This window comes from Mobula hypostoma, chromosome 6 (assembly GCF_963921235.1).
Source record: "Mobula hypostoma chromosome 6, sMobHyp1.1, whole genome shotgun sequence".
In the NCBI taxonomy this organism is placed as follows: domain Eukaryota; kingdom Metazoa; phylum Chordata; class Chondrichthyes; order Myliobatiformes; family Myliobatidae; genus Mobula; species Mobula hypostoma.
In genome coordinates this window covers 67,956,124-67,975,066 of record NC_086102.1, presented here as the reverse complement: position 1 = coordinate 67,975,066, position 18,943 = coordinate 67,956,124, and the positions used below count along the sequence as shown (strand labels likewise).

The 18,943-nt window shown below is 40.6% G+C and overlaps 1 protein-coding gene across 1 annotated transcript in view; it reads left to right on the top strand.

Moving 5' to 3' along the window:
- The window catches only part of LOC134348078 (cilia- and flagella-associated protein 47-like), a 712,768-nt gene that overhangs the window by 450,665 nt on the left and 243,160 nt on the right, over nt 1-18,943 (top strand). The window contains exon 47 of the mRNA XM_063050919.1: nt 5,168-5,311. Within this exon, the coding sequence (XP_062906989.1) occupies nt 5,168-5,311 (144 nt within the window). The remainder of the gene's footprint in view (nt 1-5,167; nt 5,312-18,943) is intronic.

Here is an 18,943-nt window from a genome sequence, read left to right as displayed (position 1 = left end):
TGCTGCTTTATATCTTTTTGGACTTCCCTTATCTCTTCCAGATTCCTTATCATATTTGCTGCTTCGCCTGCACGAGGCCCAGCGTCAGCTTCGCCGCCACGCGCACGTGTAGGAGAGCCGCGTGCTGTACCTCCCTCTTCCACAGGCTCCACAGTGGTGCTTTTTTTATCTCCATTCTTTTTCCCCATTCTTGCCCCCCTTATCAATTCAGATATTTTTGAAAGGTCTTATATTTGATGGGTTAACAGGGCAAAATATGCATTTTTCCAGAGGAGCTATTGATTTAAGCTGCCATTCTGAATGATGACATCACCGGAACCTCTAAAGTAGCATTTTAACAATAGGATTTTACTCATTTCTGAATGATTCCAATGAACTTAATCAAAATTTGGCTCACTCATGGAAATAACAGATTTTTTGAAATCTTAATTTTATTTACAGCAGACTCATACATTGTTATTAAAGTTAAGTTGATGTTTAGGAAATCACTAGAAAATGTTAAGAACGTTATTCATCTAACTGGTTGAAAATCATCAGTGATTGCTTCAGCCAAGTCTACAGATGTGCTGATTTAAGACCAACATAATTTGGAGACTCTTTGTGAGTGCTGATTTTCAGTAAGTTCATGGTTGATATGATCTTTACCTCCAATCAACTTTTCTGCTTGTTGCCTTTAATCCTTAACTCTCCCTTGAACAGAATATTTATCTAGGCCTTAAATGATGTTAATGATTTGGTCTCTACAGGCTTCCGGCGAAGGGAATTCCAAAGATTTCCACTCTTTTGGGAGAAAGCAAAATCCTCTCTTAAGTGGATGTCCCCTGACCCTGAAATCAGATTCAGACTCCTTTCTTCATTGAAATCACCTGAGATAAAATCATTTATATTTAATATTTCCTGCTTTTGAACTTCATCATTTTCTAAAATTCATTTGTGAAAGAATTCCATTTTCATTACCTGCAGCATGTTGAAATGTTTTTGAGTTTTACTCAGATTTTAAGCCATATCCCATAGTTCCAAAGTCCCATCAAGCTGACAGAATCCCTTAATCTTGTGAAAATGTGAAATCATCTAAATTATTTTATATGCAAATTCTCCTTATCATTTAACCCTTAGCACCTGATATCAATCCAGCAAATCTTCACTGCTCTCCCTTCAAGGTATTCTTCCTGAATTGTATTTCCCAAAATTGGTCGCAATATTCCAGGTATGATAAAACACAAACCATGAATAGTTATTTTGATTAGCTGCAGTGACAGATTCTTCCTTCTATATGATATTTCCATTTTTCTGAAGTCCAGTTTTCACTCAACGTGTACATTATTATAGTTGGTAGTTAATAAACTGTAAGTAAGGAGGTAAACACACAACAATTGAAAACAGAGCCATGCCATACTTGCATCTTTACCTTACTGATTTACTGAAAAAAAATCTGAAAAACTCTTGACCATGCAGGTATAATTACTGAAATCAGATGCCCACCCACAGAATTATTTGACTTATTATTTTCTAATCAAAATGAATTAAGCCACATCTGAATTTTCTTTGGATTGTTATTGATGTATTAGACAATATTACAGCAGACAGAATGATGAAAATAGTATTCTTTATGTAGGAGGATCTGTAACTAGATCATTGGGTAATTATGCTTCTATTGCATGCCAACTGATAACAAGTATTAAAACTGGTCAATGGCAATTAGTAGCTATGAACTGAAACTTCTAGTTAAAAATTTCTATTGGAGAAACTTTAATCATTCATATGTATAGTATTCAACTTAATACTGGAGTTGTATTATTCTTCATGTTTGATTTTCAAACAGACAACCAGTGGTCAGTTCTTGAATCTGGCTTTTGATGAGAATCTGTAGGTTTTTTTCCCCATTATCATGACTAGGCGAGAATAAATAAATATGTTGGAGAAACAGATAGAAACTCTGAAGCTCTATGAAAAACAGTTGTGGCAAATTGACGTTGACAGCTGGAGTTGCATTCAGCATTTCTTGATAGAATTAATTTTATTATAATCTTGCATGTCAGTTTATTTGCATCATGTAGATGTCATCCAAACAGGATTAATATGCCATAGTTATTTCAATATTACCTTGCAGTGACTATGGTATCCAGGAGACACCCAACTCATGACTTCCTCTGACCCCTGCTTAGCATTTCAGCTGCAAGTGGTGCTATTTAATCATGGTGACCAACTGCTTTCTGCTGGGTTAAATGGGTCCATATCGCTTCTTTGTAACTTTGAATTTAAATTGCAGTTGGTGCCATTTAGACCCTGATTCCACCATAGACTGAGTAGGTGTATTTATTTGGTTTTTAAGGTTGTCTAGTAGATTTCAACTGTTCTTTTATAAATGAGTCCCAGCATATTATGATCAATTTCACAATGTAGAAAAAGGAATCACCTTGTGTAAGGCTTGTCTGCAAATTTCCGCTTAAAATTGTATGCCTTGCACTGACTTGCTATCACAAAACAACAAATTTCACAACATACGTCATTCATCATAATAAACCTGATCTTAATTCTGAAAAAGAATGATAAATCAGTTCATGGGAAGCACAATGAAATGAAAAAAATCTTCTTTACAATTTAAGTTTTCTCATATTGAAGCTCAATGTACGTTAGTTTCGTTGGGTCAAATAAAATATCATGTTCTATTATAGATACTCAATTGAAGGATTAATCATATGTTTGAGGTATGGAAAGCAACGTTAATAATGTAGGAAGTGTTAAATAGAAGAGAATGCTTTATTTGGGGTTTAATCCTTTTTGTATGAGACCTTTCAGTCTTCAAGAAAATATTCCAAAGCTTTCCAAATCTGATATGAGTTGGCAGAGGTATCTCAGAGACTTTTATGGAAGTTAAAGCTGCACAGAGCTCAGCAGGCAACAGATGTTCAAGTCATGTGACCAGGAGCACACTGTAGAATCTCTCCAGAAAAATCAAAACTGTATCTCTCTACAATACTCAAATGTGACGGATGCACATTTTAATATAAACATGTACTTCGTTTTAGAATTCATCATACTGCTGCTGTTTGTAGTGCTTGAAAAGGGGTGATAATCTATGAGATCAAGGGGAGGGGGCCTTGTGATCCAGAGACCATACTGACATGACATTCTTTCTTATGAAGCATTGTAAAAGCTGCATTTAGAAGGATGAATACATTATGGGAAATTGTAGCTAATCATATTTCAGAGAAAGTCAGGATGTGGTTTGAGTATTGTATACAGTATCAAGAGCTCAGAGTTCTAGATGTGTCAAGTTGAGTTATTATCAGTTTGCAACTATTCTGTTTTTGAAAATTATCTTTTGAATTGATGGCTGTAGGCTGCCTGTTTCTGCATGATCTTATGGGAGGAAGGAGTGATGACCTTGTCAAGTATCTGAGTAAAGTTTTGCACAAAATTCATTGCAATGGTTGACAGATGATACTACTTCAAAAATGCAATCCAGAATGATATGTTGTAAACTACCTGAATAGCTGTTACTGATGCAGTAAATTTTCATTGGATGGTGGCTTTCTTTCTTTATTTGTAATCATTAAAATTGTTTCAATTATTAGTAAAAAATAATTTTTCAAGTTTAACATTTGACAGCTAGCCTAATATTTCCAGATTTAGCTTGTGCAGAAGGTGCAATCATGTTTTATGAAAATAGATATCTTGCATTTGAATCCTGCATTTTGTTAGGTATGTCGAATTAAATATGGTAAGTTTAATGATCCCATTATATTTGCATAATTCTGTTTCATACAGCATCAATGTTCCTGTTAAAATAATTGTGCTTATGTCATTAAATATAGAAATAAAACTAATATACCAAAATTAATTACTTCAGCCAATAATTAGATTAAACAGAATTGATTTTAGTGAAGTTAAATAATCAAACTACTTGTATTTTTTTTTCTCAGCTAAAATGTATTTTCTTTTGTCCCTGTTCAAAACTTCCGGTTACATTTCCTTTCCAATGGTTGTGAAACATCTTTTGATTGTTCTGATTTCCAGCTGCTACTTTACCATTTTTTGAACTCCAATTATTAACAAAATGCAACTCCTCAGCTTTTTCAGTACCTTTATGCAGCAGACTCTGGAATCTTAAAAAAAAGAGTCTAGCATGCTACCCACTGAACACGAGCTCTCTTTTATCTGAAGGTTCTGTGAAAGAGTGTGCATGGTCTCTGCATAAATTCCTGTGCTCCTTGTGGAAGCCTTTGAGTTCTGCACTCTTGGACTGAATGCACCCTTCATTCAACATTCCCACAGTGCAAGTGGTAGCATGTGCAGTATCATTATATCAATGGTTCTAGCTATTAGGAATTATTAACAAGGCAAGGTTTCAGCAGCTATGTCTCCAAGTTGCTATGTAGCTCCAACATATTCTCATATTTTCTTATGACATAAAAGAAAACCATTTGACCTCTGAAGTTATTTTGGCTGTTAGAGCAATCCTATCAGTTCTATTCCCCATCATATTTCACTGTAATCTATTCTGTCTCACATATCCCATAAACTGCCACCAACCTACAGTAGGGATAACTTAGAGAGACTGACCAGCCAGCATATCTTTGAGATCTGGAAGGAAACTGGAAGTCCCAGGGGAAACCCACATAGTTACAAGAATATGCAAGCGCCATATAGAAAGCTTCAGAGTTAGGATCAAACTCAGGATGCTTGAGCTGTCAGGCAGCAGCACTAAGTGCTGCATTGTTGTTATATTCATCACGATCAGTAGAGAATCAGCATTGGAAAAGGTGAGATAAAGTTTGAGCACTGGGGAGTCCTTATGCACAGCAATTATCTTCGGTTTAATTGCAAAAGAAATGTTTCCTTTCGTTAACTTAGGTATTTAAAATTTTAAATGTAAACATAACAGTCTTTAAAAACTAGTACTGAACAATGTTTTATGTTGGCCGCCATAACATTTGCTTTTATGCTATATTTGATTTTGAAGAACCAAAATGAAATTTAATACTTACTACCAGTTCAAAACTGTTTATTATCAGGAATATATTGGTGAAGTAATTGATTTATAATTAAAGAAATGATGTGAGCATAATATTTAGATGCAGTACAATCATTTGGATTGTATTCATTTCTAAGAGACAATTGAAAATAATTTTGATGTTAACATGCTGAATAACTTGTTTTTCAGCAAAATGAGACGCAAGAAGATTGGACAATTCGAGCTGTTCTGGAAGGGAAGGACTTCTTCGGCCCATCAATGCTTCATATACGAGCTTGTGAAACATCGATGTACCCATTAATGTTCAAACCAGATTTTGAATGTGTAACCAGGGTAAGACTTGATTGCTGTTAAATTTTGCATGTTGAATCTCTGTTAAGCTGTGTTTTGCAGGAAAATGGCTTTTCTTCTAATGAAAACAAAATAGCACAAATAAACTCCTAACAATCAAGGGACGACTGCATAAGGGAGTGGATATCAGCGAGTTAGCACAGCTCTAAGAGTTTAAAAGGAGACAGTTTTTTCTTCAGCGGTTTGATCAAGGGACGACTGCACAAGCACGTGGGCATCAGCGAGTTGGAGCAGCTCAAAGAGTTTAAAAGGAGATAGTTTTTTCTTCAGTGGTTTGATCGAGAGATGACTGCACAAGCACATGAACGTCAGCGAGTTAGACCAACGTGAAGAGTTTAAAAGGAGACAGCTTTATAGAGCAGGTGCCAGAGGAGTGGGCGATGTAGTAGAGGTAGACAGAGTAGGAGAGCTTTGACTCAACGGGGCTTTGGCGATAACAGTTCGAGGCGAGACAGGTTACCTGTGAGGAATAGAAACAGGAAGTCTGTCTGTGAGGCTGGTGTTCTGTGCTGGATGTCAGATGTGGGAAGTCCGGGAGACTCCCAACCTCCTGGATGGCCACATCTGCGCCAGGTGCATCGAGCAGCAGCTCCTTAGGGACTGAGTCAGGGAACTGGAGCTGCAGCTGGATGACCTTTGTCTGGCCAGGGAAAGTGAGCAGGTGATAGAGAGGAGCTATAGGCATATAGTCACACCGGGGCCTTGGGAGACAGAAAAGTGAGTAAAAGTCAGGAGAGGGAAGGGCAAGAGTCAGATACTAGAGAGTACCCGTGTAGCTGTCCCTCCTAACAATAAGTACTCCTGTTTTCACAAATGGAGAAAGCTTGGAGACAGTGCGAGAGGGAGGATAGGCAGGTGATAGGGAAAGGTTGCGCTCACACTGATGGTTTGAGATGTGTCTATTTTAATGGAAGAAGCATCATGACAAAGTAGCTAAGTTTAGAAAGTGGATCAGTACTTGGAGCTATGATGTTGTGGCCATTACAGAGTCTTGGACGGCTCAGGGGCAGGAATAGATACTTAAAGTGCCAGGCTTTGGATGTTTCAGAAAGGACAGAGAGGGAAGCAAAAGAAGTGGGGGTGTGGCACTGCTGATCAGAGATAGTGTCACAGCTGTAGAAAAGGAGGAAGTTATGGAAGGATTGTTTATTGAGTCTCGGTGGGTGGAAGTTAGAAACAAGAAGGGGTCAATAACTCTACTGGGTGTTTTTTATAGATCACCCAATAGTAACAGGAACATCAAGGAGTAGATAGGGAGACAGATTCTGAAAAGGTGTAATAATGACAGGGTTGTCGTGGTGGGAGGAATTTCCCAAATATTGATTGGCGTCTCCCTAGAGCAAGGGGTTTAGATGGGGTGGAGTTTATTAGGTGTGTTCATGAAGGTTTCCTGACACAATATGTAGAGAAGCCTACAAGAGGAGAGGCTGTACTTGATCTGGTATTGGGAAGTGAACCCGGTCAGGTGTCAAGTCTCTCAGTGGGAGAGCATTTTGGAGATAATGATCACAATTCTATCTCCTTTACCATAGCATTGGAGAGGGATAGGAACAGACACGTTAGGAAAGTGTTTAATTGGAGTAAGGGGAAATATGGAGCTATCAGGCAGGAACTTGGAAGCATTAATTGGGAATAGATGTTCTCAGGGAAATGTATGGCAGAAATGTGGCAAATGTTCAGGGGATATTTGCGTGGCGTTCTGCATAGGTACGCTCCAATAAGACAGAAATGATGGTAGGATACAGGAACCGTGGTGTACAAAGGCTGTTGAAAATCTAGTCAAGAAGTAAAAAGAAAAGCTTACGAAAAGTTCAAAAAACTCGGTAATGATAGAGATCTGGAAGATTATAAGGCTAGCAGGAAGGAGCTTAAGAATGACATTTGGAGAGCCAGAAGGGGCCATGAGAAGTCCTGGATGAGGAATTGAAGGGATGGGTTAGTAAATTTGCTGATGACACAAAGGTTGGGGGTGTTGTGCATAGTGTGGAGGGCTGTCAGATGTTACAGCGGGACATCAATAAAATGAAAAACTGGGCTGAGAAGTGGCAGATGGAGTCCAACCCAGATAAATGTAAGATGGTTCATTTTAGTAGGTCAAATATGATGGCAGAATATAGTATTAATGGTAAGACTCTTTGCAGTGTGGAGGATCAGAGGGATCTTGGGGTCCGAGTTTATAGGACACTCAAAGCTGCTGCGCAGGTTGACTCTGTGGTTAAGAAGGCGTACGGTGTATTGGCCTTCATCAACCATGGGATTGAGTTTAGGAGCCAAGAGGTAATGTTACAGCTGTATAGGGTCCTGGTCAGACCCCACTTGGAGTACTGTGTTCAGTTCTGGTCACCTCACTACAGGAAGGGTGTATAAAATATAGAAAGGGTGCAGATGAGATTTACAAGGATGTTGCCTGGATTGGGAAGCATGCCTTGTAATAGGTTGAGTGAACTCGGCCTTTTCTTCTTGGATTGGTGGAGGATGAGAGGTGCCCTGATAGAGGTGTATAAGATGATAAGAAGCTTTGATTGTGTGGATAGTCAGAGGCTTTTTCCAGGGCTGAAATGGCTAACGTGAGAGGGCACAGTTTTAATGTGCTTGGAAGCAGGTACAGAGGAGATGTCAGGGGTAGGTTTTTTATGCAGAGTGGTGAGTATGTGGAATGGGCTGCTGGTGACGGTGGTGGAGGCAGATATGATAGTGTCTTTTAAGAGACTCCTGGATAGGTACATGGAGCTTAGAAAAATAGAGGGCTATGGGTAACCGTAGGTAATTTCTAAAGTAAGTACATGTTCGGCACAGCATTGTGGGCTGAAGGGCTTGTATTGTGCTCTAGGTTTTCTATGTTTCTAACAAAAAAAGGGAGAGAATGTGTACTTCTATCAGAGTACACAGAGGCCATTTGTGGAGCCTTCCCTTTCATGTAATGACATCTTAAAAAGTGTTTTGTGATTCCAGACAATGTTTGATGATTTTAATTTTAACATTAGTTAATGTATGCCTGCTGGAATAGATGAATTTTCAGTATTGTCAGTATAAGATTTCCTTCTGATAATTCCCCTGGTAGAATAGTCTAGCACCTATGGGAAGTGTGTCCCTCTGCAAGCTTTTGTTAAGCCGTATCGAACAGTTAGAGCTGTGGTTAGACTCACAATGGAGGGAGGAACCAGGATGTTGAAAATGTCATGAACAGTATATTGTGTGAGCTAGAGGTACAGAAAGAAAGAAGTTGGGTAACCATCAAGAAAGGCAGCAAGTGCAGGTGGGTAATGCAGAAGTCTCCTGTGGTCACTGCCCTCTCGGCGTTATTGCTTTGGTTGCTCTTTAGGAAAGAAAGGTGGCCTCCTTGAGTAAATTTGGCAGCAGCAACCAAATTTAAGGCAGTACTGTTGGATCTGATGCACAGCAAGGAAGGGGAAAAGTCTAGGCAAACAGTAGAGGTTGGGGATTCATTAGTGAGGGAAACAGAGCAAGACTCCAATGTGGTAGGTTGTTCCTGATGACAGAGTCAGAGTGGTCTCTCAGACTGCATGCAGAGCACTCTGAAGGGGAGTAGAGGGGCTTGTGGGGGAAGTAAGATGTTGTTGTGGTAAACATTGGTACTAACAGCATTAGATAGGGATGAGGTCCTGCAAAGTAAATTAACGGAGTTAGGCAGAACCTTTAGGAACAAATCTCAGGATAACTTCTGGTACTACTTGATACTGAGGGTAGAACTGGGAGTATAGGACAACAAAAACATGACTAAAAAGGTGGTACAGGTGGACATTGAATAATTGGGACCACTTCTGGAGCAGATGGGACTTGCACAAGAAGAATAGGTTGCATTGAAACTGGAAGGGGACCAATATTCTTACTGGGAAGGAGGGTGGTTGTTGACAATGGTTTAAGAAAATTTGGTAGAGAAGTGAGATATATAAGACACAGGGGCAGCCATCAAGTCTGCTCTATCATTTCATCATGGCTGATTTACTTTCTCTCTCAACTCCATTCTCCTGCCTTCTCCCTATTGCCTTTGACACCCCTACTAATTAAAAACCTATTAATTCTGCTTTAAATAAAGCCAATCACCTGGCCTCCAGTGTGCAGGTGGGGAGAAAAATATGTAAGATATATCAAGTACAGGCAACAAAGGAAATAAGCATTTTAGGAATCATGGGAGAGCTGGTGGGCTCAAATGCAATTACCTGAATGTAAAGAACCTTTTCGTTTCGATGTTGGATCAACACTTGAAATTATGATATCATTGTAATCATAAACACAAACACAAGAGATTCTGCAGATGCTGGAAATCCAGAGAAACACACACAAAATGCTGGAGAAACTCACCACTGGCATCATCTGTAGAGAGGGATAAAGAGGCAGTGTTTTGGGTTGAGACCCTTCATCACTCCTGAAATCGCAGAAACATGGTTGAGAGAAGGCAAGACTGGGAGCTTAATGTTCTAGGATATTGAAGTTCCAGATGTAACAGAGGGGAATGGAAAAGAATCAGAATCAGGTTTATTATCACCGGCATGTATTGTGAAATTTGTTAACTTAGCAGCAGCAGTTCAATGCAATACATAATATGGAAGGAAAAAAAGTAAAAATAAATCAATAAGTAAATCAACTACCGTATATGTATATTGAAAAGATGAAAATCGTGCACAAACAGAAATAATACAGATTTTAAAAAGTAAGGTAGTGTTCATTGGTTCAATGTCCATTTAGGAATTGGATGGCAGAAGGGAAGAAGCTGTTCCTGAATCACTGAGTGTGTGCCTTCAGGCTTCTGTACCTCCGACCTGATGGCAACAATGAGAAAAGTGCATGCCCTGGGTGCTGGAGGTCCTTAATAATGGACGCTGCCCTTCTGACACACTGTTCCTTGAAGATGTCCTGGGTATTTTGTAGGCTATACCCAAGATGGAACCGGTTTAAACTTACGACCCCCTGTAGCTTCTTTCAGTCTTGTGCAGTAGCCCCCACCACTCTACCCTAGCCCCCCGACCCCCCATACCAGACAGTGATGCAACCTGCCAGAACACTCTCCACAGTATATCTATAGAAGTTTTCGAGTGTTTTTGTTGACATACCAAATCTCTGCAAACTCCAAATGAAGAATAGTCGCTGTCTTGGTTTCCTTATAGCTGCCTCAATATGTTGGGACTAGGTTAGGTCCTCAAAGATCTTGACACCCAGGAACTTGAAACTGCTCACTCTCTCCACTTCTGATCCCTCTGTGAGGATTGGTACGTGTTCCTTCATCTTACCCTTCCTGAAGTCCCCAGTTACCTCTTTCGTGTTACTGATGTTGAGTGCAAGGTTGTTGCTGTGACCCCACTCCATTAGTTGGTATATCTTACTCCTGTACGCCCTCTCATCTCTATCTGAGATTCTACCAGCAATGGTTGTATCAGCAGCAAATTTATAGATGGTTTGAGCTATGCCAAGCCACACAGTCATGAGAGAGTAGAGCAGTGGGCTAAGCACACATCCCTGAGGTGTGCCAGTGTTGATCGTCAACAAGAAGGATATGCTATCACCAATCTGCACAGGTTGTGATCTTCCAGTTAGGAAGTCGAGGATCCAACTGCAGAGGCCTAGATTCTGTAACTTATCAATCAGAATTGTGGGAATAATGGTGTTGAATGCTAAACAATAGTCGATGAACAGCAGCGAAGAGGAGAAGGAGTCACAGTATTGATTAGGGAGAACATAACAGCAATACTTAGAGAGGATATACTGTGGAAAAAGAGAGGGGAAGTCACTTTACTGGGGTTATAATATAGGTTTCCCAATAGCCAGCAGGATTTAGAGACACATATATGTAAGCAAATGACAGAAGAGCGTAAGAACAACTGAAGTACAATAATAATGACTTTAACTTGCACATTATTGACTGGGATTGCCTTAGCGCAAGGGGCTTAGATGGAGTGTAATTATTTTACTTGCATTCAGCAAAGTTTTATTGAGAGAATATGGAGAAATTCCTGTTAAAGATAAACCATAACTTTGAGTTTATCTGAAATGAAACTGGACTGATGGGGGAAGTATCTATGGAATACAGTGTCCAAGATAATATACTTCTCAAGAAATTATGGAAAGGGATGAATTTGGTCCTAAAGTTAAACTCTTTCATTGCCGGAGGGGTTATTTCAATAGTGTAAGAAAGTACCTGATGAAAGAAGATTGGACACAGATGCAGATGGACCTCACAAGTCTGAGTCTTTTAACAGAGAACTAGACAACGGGATGACCCGTTGGGATGCCCTGTGAGAGAAGGGTAGTGCAGTCTGATGTGACCAGAATGAACATTAAATTTTCCTGAATGCCATTGGTATCACTTTGCTTTGCAAACTGAAGTAGAAAACCTTAGTTTATTAAAGAAGAATGATACATAGCAAAGCAAATATAGGTCCTCCTCGTTTAACAAAGGGCACTTTTGATGGCATCATTTCTGGTTTATCTGCCACCCTTGTGCCTCTTGTTGTCATTCTGGAGACGTGCAGTCCTTTCATTCCCCGTCTCTTCATCTCTTTTGCTGTTTGTTGTTTGTCTCTGATCCTGGAGACGTGCATGCCTCTCCTCCTCTGTCTCTTTTTCTCTCATCTTTTTTTGTCCTGACTCTTTGATCCTGGAGTTGTGTAGCCCTAGCCTCATCCGATTCTTGTTCTCTCCCTCTCCTTGCCGCTTCTCGACAACATCTCTTGACCATAACGTCCCCCTTCCCTCTCCACATGGCATATTTAGGCTGACCATTTTTTTTACCCTAATGCTGGATAGAAAGTATGAAGCAGTAACACCAAAGGATGCTGATTATTCTTGATAATGGGGCTGGCACTCTCCTAAATGGATGTGATATAGTCACCACTGACTTCAGCAAAGGATTTTAAGGATGTCTCGAAGTACATCATTACAATAAGATTTAATTATCTCTTATTGATGGGTGGCAGTTGGATCTGTCCCAATCCTGCACATGCTGATGGTGATTAGCAGAATGTGACCCCTCGAAATAGAGCTGCCCTGCCCTTTTGCTCCGGTAGGTGTCGCTGCTGAGGCTGGCCGTGTGCATGCTTCGGGCTGTTGTGTCCCGATTTCATGATGGTGGATCGGCTCTCGGGTTAAAAGGGAGCCTGTTGATTTTTGCGAAGGAGCAATTTTATACAAATATATAATCCTGAATGTTGCCTGCATTCTGTAAGTTAGCACATTTTAATTCGATTTAGCCAAAAAAAGTGCCACTGTAATGCACCGTTTGCGCTAATTGGAGGCCACAGACAGACAGACAGACAAAGCATGAGAGTTTTAGTAGTATATAGATAAGTAAGAGTACAGGACCAGCATATTTCAATAAGGGTGAAAGGCAATGATGCCAAGATTAGAGAATCTTGGTGGGGGAGAAAAGTAAACACATAGCAGAGGCAATTGGAATCGAGGGAGTCTACTGAAGAAAAAGGACGGTGTAGAAGAGAACTTACGATGATCCTACTACTAGCGGAAGAAGTACTACACCTGCCCATTTACCTCCTCCCTCACCTCCTTTCACTCCTTCCATGTGAGGCAACACTTCACCTGCAAATATTTTGGGGTCATCCACTATATCCTGTGCTCTTGATGTGACCTTCTCTACATCGGTGAGACCAGGCGTGGATTGGGGGACCGCTGTTGAGCACCTTTGCTCCATCCGTTACAAGCAGGACTTCCTAATGGCCAGCATTTTAATTCCAATCCCCATTCCCATTACAATGTGTTGGTCCATAGCCTCCTCTGCTGCAATGATGAGGCCACTCTCAGGTGGAGGAGCAACACCTCATAGTCTGTCAGGGTAGTCTCTAAGTTGATGGCATAACATTGATTTCTTGAACTTCTGGTAATTTTTCCCCCTCCCCTTCCTTCTTCTTCCATTCCCTACTGTGGCTCCCCTTTTACATCTTCTCTTTTCCTCACCTGCATATCACCTCCCACTTGTGCCTCTCCTCCTTCCCTTTCTCCCAAGGTCTATTCTCCTCTCCTAACATATGCCTTCTTCTTCAGATCTTCACTTCTTCCACCATCAGCTCCCAGCTTCTCACCACCCCCCTCCCCATCCACGGTTTCACCTATCAGCTTCCAGCTTGTACTTCTATCCCTTCTCCCATCTTCTTATTCTGGCTTCTTCCCACTTCCTTTCCAGTCCTGATGAAGGGTGTCAGCACAAAACATTGACTGTTTGTTCCTTTCTATAGATGTTGCCTGACTTGGTGAGTTCTTCCAGCATTTTGTTTGTGTTGCTCTGGATTACCAGCATCTGCAGAATCTCGTGTTTATAACTTAAGGTAGAAATTAGGAGCGAGAAAAGGGGCCATGAATATCAAGAAAACTTAAAGGGAATCCCAGGACCTTTTATGTATATCAGGAAGGTGTAGGTAGCCAGGGAAAGCTAAGGTCCCTGAAGGATGTCATGTACCTTTTGCTAGGTCTTTTAACAGAGAACCAAAAAACACAGAGTGGATCTGTTCACAGACTTGTTATTACCTGCAAGGAGAAGCACCTCCACTCCTCATAGTGGCATGACACTTCTAATTTACAGCTTACAATGTTCGTTTTTTTAATTTGTTTTCAGACTATTCTTTGGCTGTTATCTGTACTGAGGATCAGCTCTTCCATTTAGCAGCTGTAGTACATTTATTTAAGCTCACACATTTTGTCAATCTCCCCTTTGTTACACAATGGACAATGAGCAGGACATTACATGCCTCTTGCTACATACACACTTAATTTATAGCAAAGCACTCTGGGATTATACAGGTTCCATTTTGTCACATTACAAAATTAAATACAGAAAAATCTCAAAGTATTGAATACAGGGACCAGGCCATTTGGACAAGTTGCTAATGAATATTTTTCATCTGTACTCACTAAGGAGAAGGACATAAAGCCACAGAAGGGTACATAGGTAACCTGGAGCTTGTCAGAATGAAGAAATAGGAGGTGCAATCAAGGAATGCATAGGGGTTGATGTGCACAGGACCAAATGAGATCTGTCTGAGATTACAATAAGTAACAAGGGAAGAAATAGATGGAGCCCTGACAGAGAATTTTGCATTTTGTTGGTCACATCTGAGGAGCCAGAATAGTTAATGTTTTTCCTTCATTTAAGGAGAGCAGCAGGGAAAAGCCACTTAACCAAAGGCACTGACTAAGGGTTCCAGCCTGAAACATCAACTGATGATGTGAACACAGCCCAGCACATTACACAAACCAATCTTCCATCCTTGGACTCACTTTACACCGCAGCTGTCGTAGCAGTGCTGCCAGGATAATCAAGGACACAACCCACCCAGCCAACACACTTTTCATCCCTCTTCCCTCCGGGAGAAGGCTCAGGAGCTTGAAGACTTGTACGGCCAGATTTGGGAACAGCTTCTTTCCAACTGTGATAAGACTGCTGAACGAATCCTGACCCGGATCTGGGCCGTACCCTTCAAATATCCAGACCTGCCTCTTGGTTTTTTTGCACTACCTTACTTTCCCTTTTCTATTTTCAATTTATGATTTATAATTTAAATTTTTACTATTTACTATCGATTTGTACTCCAGGGAGCGCGAAGCGCAGAATCAAATATCGCTGCGATGATTGTACGCTCTACTATCAATTGTTTGGCAACAATAAAGTAAAGTAAACTGTTTATTCATTTCCATAGATACTGCCTGACCTGCTGAGTTCCTCCAGCATTTTGTGTGTTTTCCCCTGGAATTCCAGCATCTGCAGGTTTTCTCATGTTTGTGTAACTAAAGGCCAATGAGGCTTACATCGGTGGTTGTGGAGTTATTGCAGAAAATTCTAAGGGATAAGATATATGTGTTTTGGAAAGATAGGAACTGATTATGATTTTTCAGCATGTCTCTGTGTGGGAGAAATCCTGTCTCACTAGTTTAATTGTGTTTGTGAGGATTTAATAAAGAAGATAGATGAAGGAAGGGTGGGAGATATTGTTTGTGTGGACTTTACTAGGGCCTTCTTTGGTGGGCTGCTTCAGTGTATAAGGCATGTGGGATCCAAGCTGAGTAGGCAATTGGATCCAAAATTGGTCTGGTGACCGGGTGGAGATGGTGATGGAAAGAATGCTCTTTTGGTTGAAAATCTATGACCAGTGGAGCATAGGTAGCTATTGGGACAGTGATTCATCTTTGTGATCTATTTATTTATTTAGAGATACAGCACGGAATAGGCCCTTCCAGCTCTTCAAGCCACGCTGTCCAACAATACACCAATTTAACTCCAATCCAATTATGGAACAATTTGCAATGACTAATTAACCTATTAACTGGTATGTCTTTGGACTGTGGTACCCATGAGTAATAGCAATCTATTGTTACGTCACACAGGTGGGAAACATCATGGTGGCAAACATCAAAATGATTTTTCAACTATGATCACTTCAGAATTTCACTCATATTGTATTCTAAGAAAATTGAAAGCCCTAGATTGAGTGGACATGGAGAATATTTCCAATAGTGCAAGAGTCTAGGACCAGAGCACAGCCTCAAAATAGAACGATGTCCCCTTAGATTAGAGATTTCCAACCTTTTTTATGTCATGGACTAATGCCATTTGACAAGGGGTCTGTGGACCCCAGGTTGTGAACCCCTGCTTTGGATAAATATTAACAACTTGGATGTGAATGCTCAAGGTACGATTTAGTAAATTTACAGATCACAGGAAAGTTTCTGGTGTTACGGATATCAAGGAAGATTGCCTCAGCCTATAGCAGGTTATAGTTGCAAAGTTCGGCAGAGCATTGACAAATGGAATGTAATCTCAACAAGTGCGAGTTGATGGCATTTTTTGAAATCAATCGGACCTAGAACATATTCAGTAAATGGGTAATAATTCAGAAAAGCTGGGCCATTATGTTGCAACTTGACAAAAAGTTGGACCACAATTGGAATATAGTGTGCAGATTTGATTGTCACTGCTTGGACGGGACATATTTACATTGAAGAGAGCACAGAGGAGAATAATTAGAGCTCTGTCTGGTTTTGAGTAATGGGAGAAATCGTAGAGAGTGGGTATGGTTTACTTGCAGCAAAGAAGAATGAATGATTTCCTGATAGATTTAGAAAAATTATAAGACGCTCAGACAAAATACATAGAACAGAAAACATGAAGGATGTGTTTAAGGAGAAAGAAAGGAGTTTTAAAAGGAATTTGACAGGTATGTTCTTTCATAGTGAAAATGGTTGATATCTGAAATTCGCTGCCAGAGGGTGTGGTGGAGGTAGATACTACTACTGAAACTCTAGTCAAGAAGAAACTGTTGAAAATCTAGTCAAGAAGAAAAGGAAAGCCTGTGAAAGGTTCAAAAAACTAGGTAATGGTAGAGATCTAGAAAATTATAAGGCTAGCAGGAAGGAGCTTAAGAATGAAATTAGGAGAGCCAGAAGGGGCCATGAGAAAGCCTTGGCGAGCAGGATTAAAGAAAATCCCAAGTCATTCTACAAGTATGTGAAGAGCAAGATGATAAGGCATGAGAGAATAGGACCAATCAAGTGTGACAGTGGGAAAGTGTGTATGGAACCGGAGGAGATGGTAGAGGTACTTAATGAATACTTTGCTTCAGTATTCACTACGGAAAAAGATCTTGGCGATTGTAGGGATGACTTTGAGTGGATTGAAAAGCTTGAGCATATAGGCATTAAGAAAGAGGATGTGCTGGAGCTTTTGAAAAGCATCAAGTTGGATAAGTCTCCGGGATCGGACGAGATATACCCCAGGCTACTGTGGGAGGTGAGGGAGGAGATTACTGAGCCTCTGACAATGATCTTTGCATTATCAATGGGGCCGAGAGAGGTTCCAGAGGATTGAAGGGTTGCAGATGTTGTTCCCTTATTCAAGAAAGGTAGTAGAGATGATGGTTGGTAAGTTGATGGAAAAGATCTTGAGGGGCAGGATTTATGAACATTTGGAGAGGCATAATATGATTAGGAATAGTCAGCATGGCTTTGTCAAAGCAGGTCATGCCTTACGAGCCTGATTGAATTTTTTGAGGATGTGACTAAACACATTGATGAAGGTAGAGCAGTAGATGTAGTGTATATGGATTTCAGCAAGGCATTTGATAAGGTACCCCATGCAAGGCTTATTGAGAAAGTAAGGAGGCATGGGATCCATGGGAACTTTGCTTTGTGGATCCAGAATTGGCTTGTCCACAGAAGGGAACGAGTGGTTGTAGATGAGTCATATTCTGCGTGGAGGTTGTGGCCAGTGGTGTGCCTCACGGATCTGTCTGGGACCCCTTCTCTTCGTGATTTTTATAAATTACCTGTATGAGGAAGTGGAGGGATGGGTTAGTAAATTTGCTATGACACAAAGGTTGGGGATGTTGTGGATAGTGTGGAGGGCTTTCAGAGGTTGCAGTGGGACATCAACAGGACACAAAACTGGGCTGAGAAGTGGCAGATGGAGTTCAACCCAGATAAGTGTGAGGTGGTTCATTTTGGTAGGTCAAATATGATTGCAAAATATAGTATTAATGGTAAGATGCTTGGCAGTGTGGCGGATCAGGGGGATCTTGGGGTCCGAGTCCATCGGACGCTCAAAGCTGCTGCGCAGGTTGACTCTGTGGTTAAGAAGGCATATGGTGCACTGGCCTTCATCAACCATGGGATTGAGTTTAAGAGCCGAGAGGTAATGTTACAGCTATATAGGACTCTGGTCAGACTCCACTTGGAGTACTGTGCTCAGTTCTGGTCATCTCACTGCAGGAAGGATGTGAAAACTGTAGAAAGGGTGCAGAGGAGATTTACAAGGATGTTGCCTGGATTGGGGAGAATAGGTTGAGTGAACTTGGCCTTTTCTCCTTGGAGCGACCGAGGATGAGAGGTGACCTAATAGAGGTGTATAACATGATGAAAGGCATTGATCGTGTGGATAGTCAGAGACTTTTTCCCAGGGCTGAAATGGCTTACACGAGAGGGCACAGTTTTAAGGTGCTTGGAAGTAGGTACAGAGGAGATGTCAGGGGTAAGTTTTTTACGCAGAGAGTGGTGAATGCATGGAATAGGCTGCCAGTGGCGGCGGTGGAGGTGGATACGATAGGGTCTTTTAAGAGACTTCTGGATAGGTACATGGAGCTTAGAAAAATAGAGGGTTATGTGTAACCCTAGGTAATTTCTAAAGTAAGTACATTTTCGGCACAGCATTGTGGTCCGATGGGCCTGTATTGTGCTGCAGGTTTTCTATGTTTCCATATTTCTACTATATTTAAGAGATACTTAGACAACACTTGACTATGCAAAATATAGAAGGATAGGGAACTAATATGTGAAAATGGATTTAGTGCCAATGGTCAAAAAGCTCTGGGGGTAGTGCAACAGAACCACAAGCTCAATCCCTAGTAACCCAAGATGAAAACATGTGATGTTCTCTCTTAAAAGGTGGTAACTAAGAAGCTATTCTCTATAAGGTATAGATAGATATAAATAATAGAGAGAACAAATTTGGTCCAAAGCTATGCCAACATCATATAATGTTTCAAATAAATTTAAGGTAATTTTAAGGGCTGCATCCAGAAAATACTTTCTCCCCACAGATTGGTGAGCATATGGAATAGAACTCTGGACTGGTGAGAGGTGACAAAGATTCAATGATTA